This window comes from Xenopus tropicalis, chromosome 5 (genome assembly GCF_000004195.4).
Source record: "Xenopus tropicalis strain Nigerian chromosome 5, UCB_Xtro_10.0, whole genome shotgun sequence".
In the NCBI taxonomy this organism is placed as follows: Eukaryota; Metazoa; Chordata; class Amphibia; order Anura; family Pipidae; genus Xenopus; species Xenopus tropicalis.
This window is the reverse complement of record NC_030681.2, coordinates 96,645,213-96,661,143: the sequence shown is the minus strand read 5'-3', so window position 1 is coordinate 96,661,143 and position 15,931 is coordinate 96,645,213. Positions and strand designations below refer to the sequence as shown.

At 36.9% G+C, this 15,931-nt stretch overlaps 1 protein-coding gene across 2 annotated transcripts; it reads right to left on the bottom strand.

The window, feature by feature from the left end:
- Window positions 1-2,330: 2,330 nt before the first annotated feature.
- Window positions 2,331-15,561, bottom strand: klhl31 (kelch like family member 31). 2 transcript variants are annotated; one of them, XM_004914493.2, is made up of 3 exons: window positions 15,386-15,561; window positions 8,528-9,731; window positions 2,331-7,614 (listed from the first exon to the last, which is right to left on the bottom strand). In XM_004914493.2, exons 2-3 carry the CDS (start codon window positions 9,697-9,699, stop codon window positions 6,882-6,884), a joined length of 1,905 nt encoding a protein of 634 aa, XP_004914550.1. In that variant the 5' UTR covers window positions 9,700-9,731; window positions 15,386-15,561; the 3' UTR covers window positions 2,331-6,881. The 2 variants fall into 2 exon arrangements, with proteins under 2 accessions (XP_004914550.1, XP_002934899.1); XM_002934853.5 differs by lacking the exon at window positions 15,386-15,561 and adding an exon at window positions 14,367-14,478.
- Between the last annotated feature and the right edge of the window lie 370 nt (window positions 15,562-15,931).

Sequence of the window (15,931 nt, the reverse complement as noted above, 5' to 3'; positions counted from 1 at the left end):
TTTTAATCCATACTTAAAAAACTTTCCATACAGTTAATCAAGTAACAGGAACATAAATAAATATTGTGTATATGATTTATTTGTCCACAAGATGGCAGTGGTGCAATATAATTTACTTTAGAATATACAAAAAAAAATTATACAACCTCCTTTACTAAAAGGCAAGTGAAAGGTTCAAGCTTTATTTACCAGACATCCGCTTCAGTAATTGCAAAAGGTGACTACAAAGCAGCCAGCCCAATGCAATTTACTTACATGGACACGACTTGCATTCCCAATGGATAATTACGCATAAGTTGTGGCTACCTTTTGATTGTGCAATTTAGAGGTAAAATATTATGCCAGTTATTAATTTCCATCTAATTGTACAGGTGATAAAATGGGTGTAATATGGGCTTTTATTTATACACTCAGATGTTGTGCATAAATCCTTAAGCACAAAAGTGAATGCAATTACCCTGTTTGTGCCACTACCCTAAGAGCCCAAATTCCAGCTTTTAAAATAGAAATCTGGTTCTTCTGGTGCAGAGAGCACAACTGTATTTTTTGCACTAGCGATTGACCTCTGCACTCCCTCAATCTCACTCAAAAGGTAAGCACAAGGGGGGTTGCACCAGGAAGTATCAACCCCCCGAGAGAGACCTGGTCAGTGGCAAGTGTAAAGCAAAGGATTCCTTCACATAGTGCACATTTAGCACCTCTTTTACAATATTCAGCAAATACATAGGTGCTATCAGGGCCGAAACTAGGGGTAGGTAGAAGAGGCACGTGCCTATGGCTCAATCACGGGGGGCTAGGTACATCCCTCTTCTGTCGGTCGCCTAGTCCAAAAATGTATTCCTCCACCTCTCGCTCGTTGTTGTTTACCTTCCCCATGTTGTTATGGATTGTCATATTATGAACTTTAGGCCAAAATCTTTTTGACTTAGGGGCAGTCCCACCATATGTGCAACACTGTACCCTCCTAAAGTATTACCTAAAACAGCCCTGACCCAGTAGGTAATTTATTTTGTGTAAGCTTGTAAGAACCATATATAACTTTAAAATTACCTTTTGGAAGTGTTTAGTGAATATTGAAGTGCGGATGTATATATCTGGTCCCAAGATTCCTTTATTTGCTGTATTTCTCATGGCTTGATATGTGATAATGGTTTGTCAGTATTTATATCTAGGATACAGGATATATGTTGGACGCCAAACTGGGTATTTCCCAAGGACTATGTGGAAAGGATTGCAGGCAGGAGTGGAACACTGAGCTGGCCTACGCATGCAAGATCACTGCAAAAAGCCCAAGGGTAGTTTTGCACACAGTGGAAAAAGAAAAAAAGTTGGGCAGTTGGCTCTTGCAGTCCTTCTATTTTATTCAGGCCAAGAAAACAGGCTAAAGAAAAAGTAGGTCATAACATCCACCATGAAAAATCATGTCAGCCTTGTATGTATGTATGTAAATTTTTATAGCGCTCCTTGAGCCTCGAGTATTAGGTATACATGAAAATAATAACCTGGTACTAAATATAGTATCTAGGTAGTACAGGTATTACACATTGTTCTGTGTGAGGGTGCATTAGCAATGCTACACTGTTCACATGCAAAGGAACCCCCAAAGTACCCATATGTAGTGAGCTCATAATGACATAACTGCCCTTGACATATAGGGCACAAGAGAAGGTATGCAATATTTGCCCCTATCCATTATGTGGTGCAGTGGCCATTTAAACATAATGCCTTATAATTTTGTTTTTTTATCCCATGAGACAAGGTGTGCTGCTCTGCCCATCTGTCCTAATGTAAAAACTATTAGGTGCAAAACTGACCTGTGATGCTGCTTTTAAAGAACAAGAAGCTGCCACTTTACTGACTGGCTTTTATCCTGACACGTGCAGTTTGTTTAAAAAAGAAATGTTGCAAAGTTTCACACCTCGTACCAAGTTTAGTATTTTCACATGTTAGATTTATTCTTCTTGAAAAGAACACCTATACATAGCAAATGTATATTTGCCCCTTTGCCATCCCATTTAAATCTGCATGCAAAATCCCACGCAGTTCTACCTGACATGTGAGAGCTTGGGCTCTTGCACACAGGCAGCTTTTGTTGCAGTCCCATGCTGTTGCAGGAGTTAACACACCCCCATTCTACTCTATAGGGACAGTACTGTTGGGACAGAGTGCATCTGTGTTCGGCATTTCAGTGCGGTCCTGTCAGTAATGTTCCACCGCACAGGAGCGCAAGAGCCCTCTGGGGAAAACAAATAACGCATAACATCCTTATCCTAACATTATTCATTCAAAGAAAAAACATGAAAAAAAGTGTGAATAAAGTACAACATATATTAATCATTTACTTGACATGTTGCCATGTTTTTATTTTATTCTTAAAACAGATAACCAAACACAACTGCATACTTTATCCAAATGTTTTATTTGCACAAATAGTTTCCATTTTTTTATAGAATAGCTTACATCTATCTTGTTACAATTTGTAGCCAACCCCAGGGCTGATGAACAGTGATATACTCTGAAAATGCATTGCCTAAAATATGTACTAAATCATTTCTGTTTTTTTTTCTTTTTAATTTTGTTAGTTACCATTGATATTAAGGAGGCAGTTAACTTTCACAAAGCTTTGTTTTTATTTAGCATACCACCAATGATGATTTTTTTATTTTCTATTCTTCTGTTTTTTTCTTATAGATACCTTTTAAAAATGAATTTGTTGAAATTGTGAAAGTTACTCAGTGCTGGACAGCAGATATTAAAGCTGTAACAGCAAAAAAACAAAAAAAAAAAATTTGAAAAAAGTCATTATTTTTGGTGTACTATTTGAAAAGGTTTAGCACTACTAGTAGTTTTGCTGTTAAAATGGCCTGTTCGTTGTGAACTACAATATTCGAAGTACAGATCTAGGGGCTCATTTATTCATTTTATGTGCTGTAATGGGCCCATTATATCCAATAAGCTCCATCAATGAAATCATTGTAGGCTACTAAGGAACATGTCCTGACTACATACAGCTATACATTACACAAACAACTACTTTTTTTCTTTTTTACATTTTTTTACAGAATAAAAAGCTATGTGTTCCCTTGTGGTTGTATGCACTGATTATGAACTAAATAAAAACTTTAAATAAAATAGAATAAAATCATGGCAGGTGGGATCACATGTGCTCCAGCTGTTAATGATGGTAACTCCCAGCATGCTCAGGGAGGTGTCTGACACCTCAATCTAGAGTAAAGTGACCAACATAAAATGTCTTCTGTTGCAACTTATTTATTCAGGTATCAAGGATTTGAACAGAATTAAAAATTAATGCAAATTTAACATGTTCTAAAATGTTACATCTGAGTGATGCCTGTGCAGTATTAAAGTATTTATGAATTGTACTTGCTCTATTACTATAATATGAATGGTCATTATCTTGAATGTTTTATACCACATGTTATATATACCTATGTACTCTATATTTAATGTGTGACTATTCAAATATTGCTGAACTACACAAATAACCATAAGCTGGTAGTTCAGCAACACTTGCAGATTCAGAGTGTTTGAGCCCTCATCTATTTATTTGTATTCATTCAAATAACCAGAACATATATCAGCTATATTTCACTTATGATACCCCTAAATTGTCCTACAAAGACTTACATTGCTGTTAATTCTGGCACTGGGGCACAACATGTGATGTTGCCTATTCTCATAGCTGACTCCATTTTTAAGACTGGAGCCTTGGTTGCTAAGCACAAGACTTCCAAAATTTCTCTGCAATGTATGTGCCAGAATGTGTGATGTGCAGCAATATCAAATTCCACTTGTCCGATAACCCACGTCTTGCTGTCCTAAATATACTTTTAAATTTTCAAAACTTGAAATTTTTAAGACATAACTTTTACTGTGCATTTTTGTGGTGTCTTCCCTAGCCAACTGCATTCAGTCAAATTCAATTCAAGGGAATCTCAATAGCCTACAGTGCTCAATGCATAAACAGCTGAAGGACATGCACAGCTTGGGCAGTCACTACATTCTAAACCTTCTGAACTAACATTCAAAAAAAAGAGAAAAATACTCAGCAATAGGGATAACCAAAATGGGTCACAACAACTGTTGGTGTGCACGAATACTTAACATATTCAGCAAGACAACCAACAACAAATAGGGAGCAATGGATAGGCAGAGTCTGTCTAGAGATCAACAGTGTCCAACTTATATCTCCCAAACTGTCAATGAGCTGCAGATCCCAGGATGTCCCTAAAGCTGTTAGAGGGCTGCAAAATATTATTCACATGTATGACCAAGTGAGCATAGTCGAAATAAAAACAGGATACCCTTCACATTTATGTGGGATGGACTCCTAAAAAGACACAACATATCTATATAAACACAGAAGGTGTCACAGTGATAACAAAAAAGGTGAAATGCATCTTAAAATAGGCTACATAATCCCTCTACCCTTTTCTGCTCTACCTTTTTTGTTTCTGGGTTCTACAGTGGCAGAACTGACAACTGACTTAAACGTTGTACAGGTATGGGACCTGTTATCCAAAATGCTCAGGACCTGGGGTTTTCCGGATAAGTGATCTATCCGTAATTTGGATCTCCTTAACTTAACTGCTAAAAATAATTTAAACATTAAATTAACCCAATAGGAGTGTTTTTCCTCCAATAAGGATTAATTATATCTTAGTTGGGATCAAGTACAAGGTACTGTTTTATTATTACAGAGAAAAAGGAAATCATTTTTAAAAATTAAAATTATGCCTATGGGACATAGCCTTTCTGTAATTCGGAATTTCTGGATAACACGTTTCTGTATAAGGGATCCCATACCTAACAGACCATTCCTAGACAGTAGTGGGATTTCTTTACAATGTTCTTTAGAGTGTTGATGTCACCCTGTCCTTAGACAATCTCAGATGCTATGTACAAAGCATGTAATAGGCATTTGAGAGATTAATGGGCTTATTTATCAGTTTTCAAATTTGTGAATTTGAGTTTGTTTCACTAAATTGAGTAAACTTGCATATTGAATGTTCACTTACTTATTAATGTGGTAAACTCATGCAATTAAAAACTCAAAAACCTTGAATTTTCAAGTTTACAAACTCAAATAACACTCGAAAACTTGGATTGAAAATATGGCTTGACTATGCCTAGGACAGCTCCCATTGACTTCTATAGAAACGCGCAAGCTTTTTAGTTTATAATACCAGATTAATTGTGTGAGTAAAGAGCACCCCTCTATATATACCCTTATTGCAGTAGCCTACTGGCCACACTACATTTTGGGCAAAGTGTGCTATTTATGGGACTTTTACTATATCAAAAAGGAACATTGCCTTGATAAAAGGCAGCATTTTACACTGATTCATGCAAATAATGTTTATTTTTTTTTTGTCTTGAACAGTTTCAAAAAAAAAAAAACACCAAAATGTTAAATACAGGCCTAATCTTATAAAATTGATCCACAGGATTAAAGAGCAATATTTTTTTCACAGTTCTAATTAAACAAAGATGTCATGGTAATCACAAATGACTGAGCTCTAAATGAACCTAGAATCCTAGAATAGTCTGTATATCTCAAGTACTATTACAGAACTGAATAGTTCCAGTGTGTTTAAATCAATCAGATATATTCTGTAGTGTGTACATATTTTTATGCCACTGTCTCATGAATGTGTCTTTTCCTATAATGACACATTTGGAGGGCCCTAATTACTTTATTTCTAGATCATGTGCAGAAATTAGTATTGCATATTTAATATATAAAGTAAAGCTGGGCCACTTAAACAAGTACTTGCCATATACTTTGGACTGGTAGCAGACACTACTTTAAAGTGGCTCTTAGTCTGCTAAAGTAGCAGATATATGAGTGGTATATGCTGTTTGAAACAATAACATCAAAGTATATATTTCAAATCTATACACAAAAGTATGCCGTATATACCACCCATTTATTTCTGAAATGTTTCCTGTATTCACAGTTAATAAAAGGAAAGCAAAATAAAGAAGCCAAGTGCAGGTCCTGAGGGCACATCCTTTTTGTAGAAGGCTTTTCAAGACCCTGAGTATACAAATTATTATTGAGAATCAGCTTTATAGCCCTCACATGGATATATGTGTGTATGAAAGAAGGTATGGAATCCATTATCCAGAATTCTTGGAACCAAAATCAAAAGTTTTACAGTTAAAATGCTCCATCCCCATCTTTGGAGCATGTGTTCATGGATTATATATAAATATATTGTTATTTATGTATTTGTAATACAAGGCCTGTACTTCCCAAATCATGATTTAAACCTAAATGGCCCCATATTTGCTTTTCATGGGATGTTCCTTTTAAAAGATCTTTGATGGAAGTAAATAATGTTTTTGTTTATTTTCCAGTGCGTTTCTTTAAAGGAAAAGGAAAGTTACAATGACTGTGGGGTGCCAAAATATTAGGCACCCCCCAGTTTTGTAATTGCTTACCCTGAGACCCCAGGTTGGTACTGCATCGGCCGGGGTGTATGCGATGAAGCGATCCTCTTCCTTCTTCAGCCTTCGTGCATGCAAAAAGCCTAACTTTAACAAAACAGCCAGCTTTTCGCTCCACTGTGCATGCGCGGGCCCCAGGATCTCATCAAAAGGAGAAGGAAGGAAGAGGATCGCTCGTTTGCATTACCCCCTGGCAGGTTTCAGGTAAGCGATTACAATCACTGGGGAGTGCCTAGCAATTGGCACCAGTGATTTAGCCTTTCCTTCTACTTTACTATAATAACTTTCCTAAGACATGTTTAAAATAATTTAATTATTATCACAAACTTCAAAATAATGGGCATAAGAGATTGAAGTAGATCTGTGTAAAAAAAGAACAGTGGCACTAACATTTTTTCAGGTGTTATTTATATACTGACTGGTACAGAAGATACTGAACTTGCCCTAGATTCTCGTGTTTTAAAATTGGGCATGTTAATGGAGCAGCATGACACTCCAACTGTTGCTTCAGGTAACTCATCTTCCTCTGTCCATTCATTGAGATCAGGATTGTAGCACTGGATGCATTTCTTATATTTCTTTTCAACTTCATTCCAACCACCGACTAGATAGATTTTTCCATTAAGAGTTGAAGCACCGGCTGTACTAACTCCATTCTGAAGAGGAGCAACATAGCTCCACTGACCTGTGTGGGGATTGTAACACTCAACGGGTAGGACATCAACTCTCTCACCACGACCACCAAGTTGACTGCCACCCATAACATACACCCTGTCACCAAGTGTAACAGAGCAATGCCATCCTCTAGGGGTACTGAGGTTTGCTTTATCTTGCCAGCTATCCATAGAAGGGTCATACATGCACACAGATCGAGAGTATGCATTATTTATATATCCACCTACGACCAAGATTTTACCATCTATTATGGAGCTAGAATGACAGCACCTAGCTACCTCTAGTGGTGCTTTCATTTGCCACTGATTGGTTGAAGGCACATAGCACTCAACTGATGCCAGACCGCCGTCAGAATTCCGGCCTCCGATTGCAAAAATAAGCCCATTAAACACATTGAAACTGAAATGTGTGCGTTTCTGGATCATGTTTGCGAGATGAATCCATGTGTTGAAACGAGGGTCATATCTAAAAATGGTTAAAGTAAGAAAAGAGAACAATGATAAAGCTTATAGCTGCAAATATTTCTATGAGCATAAAAACATGAAATTACAAAATAAAAGGCACAGTTTAGTTTATACATATGCCTACCATAGGTCCTCTCCTTGAACAAATACAAGTGACCTCCGTGGGCAGACCTATCAGGTTTTGCATGGTGTGTGTAAATAAAACCTTCAGTTGCAGACAGTGTGCAGATAGTATGCCATCTGATATTCAAAACGAATGGCTCTAAAAGTTAAAGGAACAGTAACACCAAAAAATGAAAGTGTATAAAAGTAACTAAAATATAATGTGCTGCTGCCCTGCACTGGTAAAAGTTGTGTGTTTACTTCAGAAAGTCTACTATAATTTATATAAATAAGCTGCTGTGTAGTATGGGGGCAGCCATTCAAAGGAGAAAAGGCACAGGCACATAACAGATAACGGATAAAACACTATTGTATTCTACAGAGCTTATCTGTTATGTAACCTGTGCCTTTTCTTTTTTCCAGCTTGAATTTCTGCCCCCGGGGCTACACAGCAGCTTATTATATGAATTATAGTAGTGTTACTGTAGCAAACACACCAGTTTTACCAGTGCAGGGCAACAGTGCATTATATTTTTATTACTTTAAAGCTCTTTTATTTTTTGGTGTTACTGTTTCTTTAAATGCATTTTTGGTGGAACATATTACAGTCTCCAATGTTTTAATTGTTTCTTAAAAATCAGGAGCAAGCTCAATTTACTTAGTATACAATACTATACGAGTTAGTATACATTAAAATATCTGATTTTTGAGGCTCAAATAGTACTATAAAGCAACAGTGCAACGTTTAAAAAGAAATCAAGGCACAGTTATGCACAGTTAGGCTATTTATGCATATCTGGAATTTGTATTACCTGCAGAAATTGCTGACAGCATGTTTGGCTTGGTTTCGGGCATCATTCTGGTCTTCACCACCAGCAATATAAAGAAATCCATCCATTACAGTGACACACTGATTGAAACTCTTAGCTGGAAGCTCTGCCAGTCTTTTCCATCCACCATCAGGATCTCGGTATAGGATTTCTCTGCTTAGGGACTTTTCTGCGAGAGCTGGGCGACCCCCAACAGTAACCAGGACCCTGGAACCACCACGTATCTTTGTTCTTCTAGACTGCAATGTGTTCTGATGATATGGAAGGAGATGATAATTCATGGCTTCTACCAAAAGTCTGTGGCAATCTGTATCTTGCATCATACGAGGCACTGACTGGACATAGTTGACAAGGTCTTGGGCTGAGATGGTACCAAAGCGGATATTGCTAAGGAGTTCGGAGGCATATTTTATTCTCTTTTCATCAAAGTCTAGCCATTTCATTGCAATCTGGAACGCCACAATTTCAGAAGGAAGCTGTAAATAGTCATCTATTAGAAGTTCATTGATTTGATCAAAGGTTAATTTTAAAAACTGGTCTGTATCAGAAAACTCAATGAAGTTGTCTCTGATAAATTTCTGTGCTGCTTCTTTTGTACTTTTGAGTCCATAGGTTTCTGCAATATTAGCAACATACATGCAGTTTTCAACATTCATTTCTTGCATTAGAAAATCACAGCACATGTTTACAAGGGCATTGATCTGCAGGTAAATTGCTGAAGATATGGTGCTGCCAATAGTATATAAAGAAAGGGTGATCTTTCCAGTGTATGCATATGTTATTACAGTGGCTAAGCCTAATGGAGAGATATCATTCAGGTCAACTCTCTGAGTTGAGGAATCTTTCTTGAGGATGTCATAGAAGTATTCACTGCAGGAGGCCATAACAACTTTGTGAACCATAAAAGATTTTGTTTTGGTACCAATGGTTAGATCACAAAGGAAACTGTCCTGCCTCATTCTGCTCATCCCTTCCATAAGGGTAGTGCCATAGGAGGAATCCGTAACTTCTGTTGAGATGTAACTGAAGCCATTCCCACCATCAATTAGACCACTCAAACCATTAAGTTTGCTTAGAGGGCTGTCCTCTACAATGATGGTCATCTCATTGATGTCTGCCTTATTCTTCTTAGCATTCTTCTTCTTTGGTGCCATGACTGCAATGAGGAATCACAGCCAAGACCTTTCTAAAAAAAAAAAAAAAAAAAAAATCGTATTAGGAGTGTGTATAGGTGTATACCTATGTTTATGTTTACAGTGTTGTTAAAAGTGCTGAAGGCTGTAGAGAAATCAGAATATAGTAGACAGGAAAAATTAAGAGATATGTACATTCTTTAAAAGGATATGGATACTGTAATAATAGGCAAGTGAATAATGAGAGTAAACTCGTCTGATGTAAAATCTGTATTTTAGTTTCAGGTTGTCTCTAAAAATGTACCCTTGGCACTAGGACAGTTTTTATGTAGGATTCTATCAAAAATATCTCACTGGATAAACAGCATGTGAATGACCAAGAGATATTTAATAAATACATGGGAAATGGTGTCCACAGTGCAAACAAGCTAATGTATAAGAAAGAGCGTGGTGCTTCTGTGGTATTTATAATACTATCATAATTCAGAATTAATTTATAGTATAGTGAAATTAATATATAGTATATAAATTAATGTGAATCTCATTACCCATCTGCTTCCCAGTATAGATCCTTCTATCTATTTTACTTGTATTTTTAGGTTTGGTGTTTTAAAACTAAGGTAAAATGTTATGGAATAAGAAATCACTTGAGTATTTTTAGAAGTTATAGAGCTAAACTAAAAAAAAGTCCTGTCTTCATAATAATTTAAATAACGCTGCCACATATTTTTAAGCATTCAAAAGCAGTAATAAATATGTGAGTATGAGTAAAAGTTATTGTGTCATAAATGGAAAATAGAAAGGTCAGTCCTTGGATATCTGCACCAGCTAGTCTCACCAGTTCTCATATTACTTACTATATTTAAATCAAAGTCAAATGCAGCATATACTCTGAAGCCATTGACAGCTGACATCTGTTACTCCATTATAGTTTATGACAGTACTCATTGGACGCACAAGTATGTATATATATATAAACACTTTTATTCAATAATTAAAGAAACTGTCACTCTTACTAATATATAGTATGTGTGTTTGTGCGTGTGTGGAAGAAAAATGTGGTAGGAAATATGTTCATCGATCATAATCGGTGCTTAGTGATGTCATTTCTGTCACATGACTCATTGAAACTTGTGTTATTATAATAAATAATATATCCATTGATAAAAGATATGAGGATATTAAAAGTCACCCTGGATTTCCATGACCTGTTCTAAAAGCACTCAGCCTCATGCCTTTATATGGTCACCATTGAAAATTACTGTATAATATCCTTATATTGCACAATACCGGTTCATTATTTACTATATATATATATATATATATGAGGGTTATGCTGTGAAAAATAAATCACCATTTTCTGCAAATAAGACCTGTGAGTGCGGTATCTTTTGTTTGTTATATATATATATATATATTCAGCCCTGACTGGGGCAGGAGGGTAGGACACCTTTGTGCCTCCCCCTACCCCCCACTTTTTCATAGAGGGCAGCCTAGCACAAGCAACATTCCATTCATGGTCTGCAGCTCTCTGCACTCTGAAATGGATTGCAGAGGACTGCAGATTTTCACACTATGCCCCACACAGTGGGAAATCAGCCATTTATTTGTACTGTTCCCATTGCGTGGGGTATTGTACATGAGCGCTACAGTTTTAATTTATAAACAAAGCCTTATAATCCTCTGCAGCACTTTACTTCACTCTTTGGGTCTGTCCAGCTCTCCAGGAATGGTGAATAAGTTAAAAGGGGTCACTCATGACCCCTTGGGGCAGTGTGCAAGAGCCTAAGCAACTGTGTCTCCTTAGATGCTGTGCTTTGCACTGAGCACCATATGTACTTTTTACACTTTGCCTGCTGTGTTGGGCATTGTACATGAGCCCTAAAATATACTAAACTTTCTAATGCCTTCACCAATGTTGGGGATACAGAATGGCTCAACCCAGTTGAGTATTATAATCACCCAGGTGCTATAGAAAACTGACTTGGAATGCTGAAATAAACAACATTCAAGTGTTCTTCCTTAACAGCAGATAGGAATGTAACAATTTGCCAGAATTCTGGAAATTTTACACTTTTCCAGTTAGATGTTATTTTTTCTGAACTAGTTACTGTAGTGACTAGTAAGTTACATAAGCATTGTTGAGTTCTGTTTTTGTTGTCTCATGCGCAGATTAAGGCTTAGGCTTTCCTGAGTGACAGTCAGTTACTGTAGGCCAACGTTCTTATCAGGCTATGAATTTCATTTTAGATACACCGTGCCACAGGTAAATAACAAGTTATAAGAACACTCTGGCCTTAGCTTAGCACTATTTTTAAAAATTAGTCTGAACTATTTTCTTAACTCTTAGGGCATTCGTTTGCCTTAAACGAGCGATTACAACTTAAAAAAAGTGCCCAGACATATTCAGGTCCTAATCCTGTGTGCCAGACAACACATGGTACTTCCTATAAAAAGCATTTCCAGGCATGTGGCAGAGTTAAAACATTGCCCACAAGCTGTGGAAATCAATTGCACTATTCAAACATGAAAGATAGGGTGCTCTGCCAGATGTAGGCTGTAACAGGTCCTGTACATACTGCCTCTCCTATGCAGCCAGACCCCAGGCAGAAGTGCTCTCTGCAATGCTTTCTGCATCCCCTTAGTGGTCTTGCACTTCTGTTCAGGAGAATTTGGAGCAATGATCTATTTTCGGAATAAGGAACACACATAATTTGTTTACAGGGAACCTTGGCTCAGAACATTTACGACCTGTTCACCAAAACAATTTGATTGAATGTCCATATTTCTCTATTGCGATAGAAATGAATGAATCATAAAACATCACATTTGTGAGACTAGGATTTGTTTGGTTTCAATTTGTGTGTTTACACAGAAAATCTGATGAACTAAATTGCTTGTGTAAAAAACACCATAAGGTAATGACATGTGACATTTTACAACTGTGTTGTTTTCTTAGAAAACATGCATCATATCAGCAAAATGCCTGGAACTGTCTCAAATCAAATCCCTATTACATTTAATAGGAGTCTTTTATGACACATAATAAACGTTTTACCAACAACCCAAACTTTAAGTTTTCTGGTAACATTGTGCCCCCAAGGTCATTGCCTCCTATTAGCTGTAAAAGGAATGGACTTGAGCCAGTAACCTAAAATAATTTGTTTTCTCCGATTAATTTATCACACCTGTGTAATTTTGTATTTTGTAAGATTGTACAGCGCTGTGTACCCTTGTGGTGCTTTATAAATAAAGCTATACATACCTCAAAAGCTTCATATAGTCATATAGTACATAAAATTATGTGACTAATTTACAAAAATGTTGCTTTTAACATGGGATGTTTGCAATTTGACACAACATGACTGTCAGGGCCAAATGCAAAATCCAGAATCTTTATCTGGGCAATGGCAGCATTGTCACCTATTTTGATTATCATTCAAATACACCGATTGTTGTATGTATACGCATACAGGATAAGGTACTGTAGCATCTAACATAGTTATGTGTTATCATAAAATGTTGCATAAAGTTTTATGGGAAAGACAAATCCATTCCATCACAGGCTAACATGAAGTTCATTGCTTATACTTCTTAACCTATACCATACAAACAGGCCGAATGCTAACTGGGCCGTAAGAGGCCAAGAAAGAGATTGACTATCTCTTTCACAGCATGGCAACCCTCACTCAAATAATTCACGTTCCGCACACATTGCCCTATGCGGATGCCTTTACTTAGAATTAAAGTAGAAAGAAATGTAATGTAATGTAAATTATAGCTGAAAATAGAATATACAGTGTTTGCCTTTACGTACTATCAAATATTTGATCTGTCATAATACCATTAAATACTAGCTGATTTAGTATAGCAGTTCTGGGGTTAATAACAACAGAAGAAGTATCAGGTATACCTGTGTTAAGGAAACCGGTGACAACACCGTCACAGGCAATTTCCACACAGTTCATATTAAAATGTTCTTGTGCTTATTTTTAAACAAGAACTGTGTAAAATTACATTTAAAATGTTGTTATGTCTTCAATATCCCTACTTCTGCCACACGGGGGGGGGGGGGGTTAGGAAGGGGTGTAGGTAGAAATGAGAGTGTCCCAGGCAAAGCAGCAAGGCAGAGGCCAAAACTTGAGGGGAAAAAGGGATGAAGAACCTGCAAGCAGAAGCGTTGTTTAGGCCCAGGTGCAGGCACACGCAGGGTATTTCAGCTCTAAACTGCATACTGTGTGTGCCTGCACCTAGGCCAAAGCAGTGCTTCCGGGTACAGGTACAACTTTCAGAAACAAGCATAGGGGTACAGTGAAAATAATAAAAGCTATGTGGTGCCTAGCAGAACTTCTATTTAAGTTTGCGGGAAAATAGGGGCAGAATTATTAAGGTTTAGAGGTGCTCTAGAAGGAGAATGAAAAGCTGAGAAGTTCACCAAGTATTAGTCTCCCAAAACAAATATTTCACCCTTCTTAATAAAGTTTTTTTTCACATTTACGATTTAAAATTAATTAAAATCAGAATCTGATTTGTTACCTTGGCTGACCCCCTATTGAAACTGTTGCAGGGTTTGCACTTAGTTACCCTGAAATATTTCCATCTGTGAGTTCTCAGTAAAAGAACATTTACATTAACAGAAAAACAATTGCTTAGCAGTTGAATTGTCTTAAAAACATGCAAAACAATACCTGTATATTGTCAGTTCTAAAATGGAATGTTGCTCTTTAGGGACTGCTTCTGCCACAAGCAGTGTGAGAGGCCCACTTGTGCTTAAGCTATTAGCTTCACTAGGGCAAAACTAGAAATCAGCTGTTCACTGCTTATCTGCCCAGCCTCCCCAGCTCGGCCCCCAACCATCTCCCCTCCCTATTTCACATTCTGGAGGCTGCATCTGTTACAAGGAATCACAGTCAGGTCTACAAATAGTAACACAAAGTGCTGCTCACAGGGAGAACATCCAAAGATAGTGGCCATCTCAATGCCCTCAGCTGGGACACATTCCACTGAATCCTCTTGAGTTTATTATCCCTACCCCTATCAAAACTTTATGTTGACAGCTGGAATACTGCAAGTAAAACAAATAAAATTAATGAATAACCATTAGTCTATCTAATACTTCATATTTATACCAGAAATTAACAGTCAACCCGTTTTGCCCCACACTTGCTATCATACCGTGATCTGAATTTGAGATGAGTGAAAATACATGTGGCATTTTACATGTAGCAGGGAAACAACTTCAGCACAGTTGAGTTGATGGATTTAAAATAGACGTGATTTATAGAAATAGGCATTTCTTCTTGTACTTGTAGACTGAAAAACTGAATTACAATTTATGATAAGTAAAATTATAATGCATAGATATTATAGATATTCATATACAGGTACTATATATTAAGCTACTTTATGTAAAAATAATAAATATATTTTTTTATAACAAAAATTTCCTAAAAACAAAAAATCCTAAAAATTGTTTAACTTTACCCAGCTCCCCAGAATCCAAGGATATATGCTGATTTGTGTATGCATAGTTATTGCCATCTACGCTTGAAGGCAGTAATAACTAAATAGAAAATACTGCATATATTATCAAGAAATGATCGATTGCTTTTAGCCTGAGAACAAACCGCCAAAAATTAGTAACATTGCCCCAAAGTGGCAATTTCATTTTCTATCTGGGAAATATTTACGAGGCTTTTTTTCTTACTCTTTGATGTCAGTTGCTGTCCCAGTCTTGGTGCACAGAAGCAGAACTACTTCCAAAGGTAGTCAAATATTCATACGATCAGACACACCAGAGCTACTGTCACTTCTCAGCACCGGTCACTACGGCTCACTTCCTCAAGCCTTCCCTTTCACATTACAAAGAGACCAACGTTTGGGGGAACTGAAATTTAAGTGTGACTCCACCTTTGGTTCCTTCAGCACCACCTCCAGGGAGGTGCCATTGCTATTGCTTTGTATGTTTCTATAAGCAGGGCAAGATATTTTTTTGTGTTGTATTATAAAGAGAAAGCTGAAACATTTTAATTAAAAACTTTGTGCATTTACTTTGTGGTATTGGTAAAGGGAAATAATGACAATGATCATATTGTCCAGTTATGTTTGCTTTCATTTTTTTGACCAGGACAAGCAAGTAGTATAGTTTATGTTATCAGGCCTTTCCTATTCATATTCCCATTTCTCATTTAAAGTACTGCCTTATTGCTAGGGTAAATAAGAGCCTAGCAACCGGACCGAAACCGAACTGGAG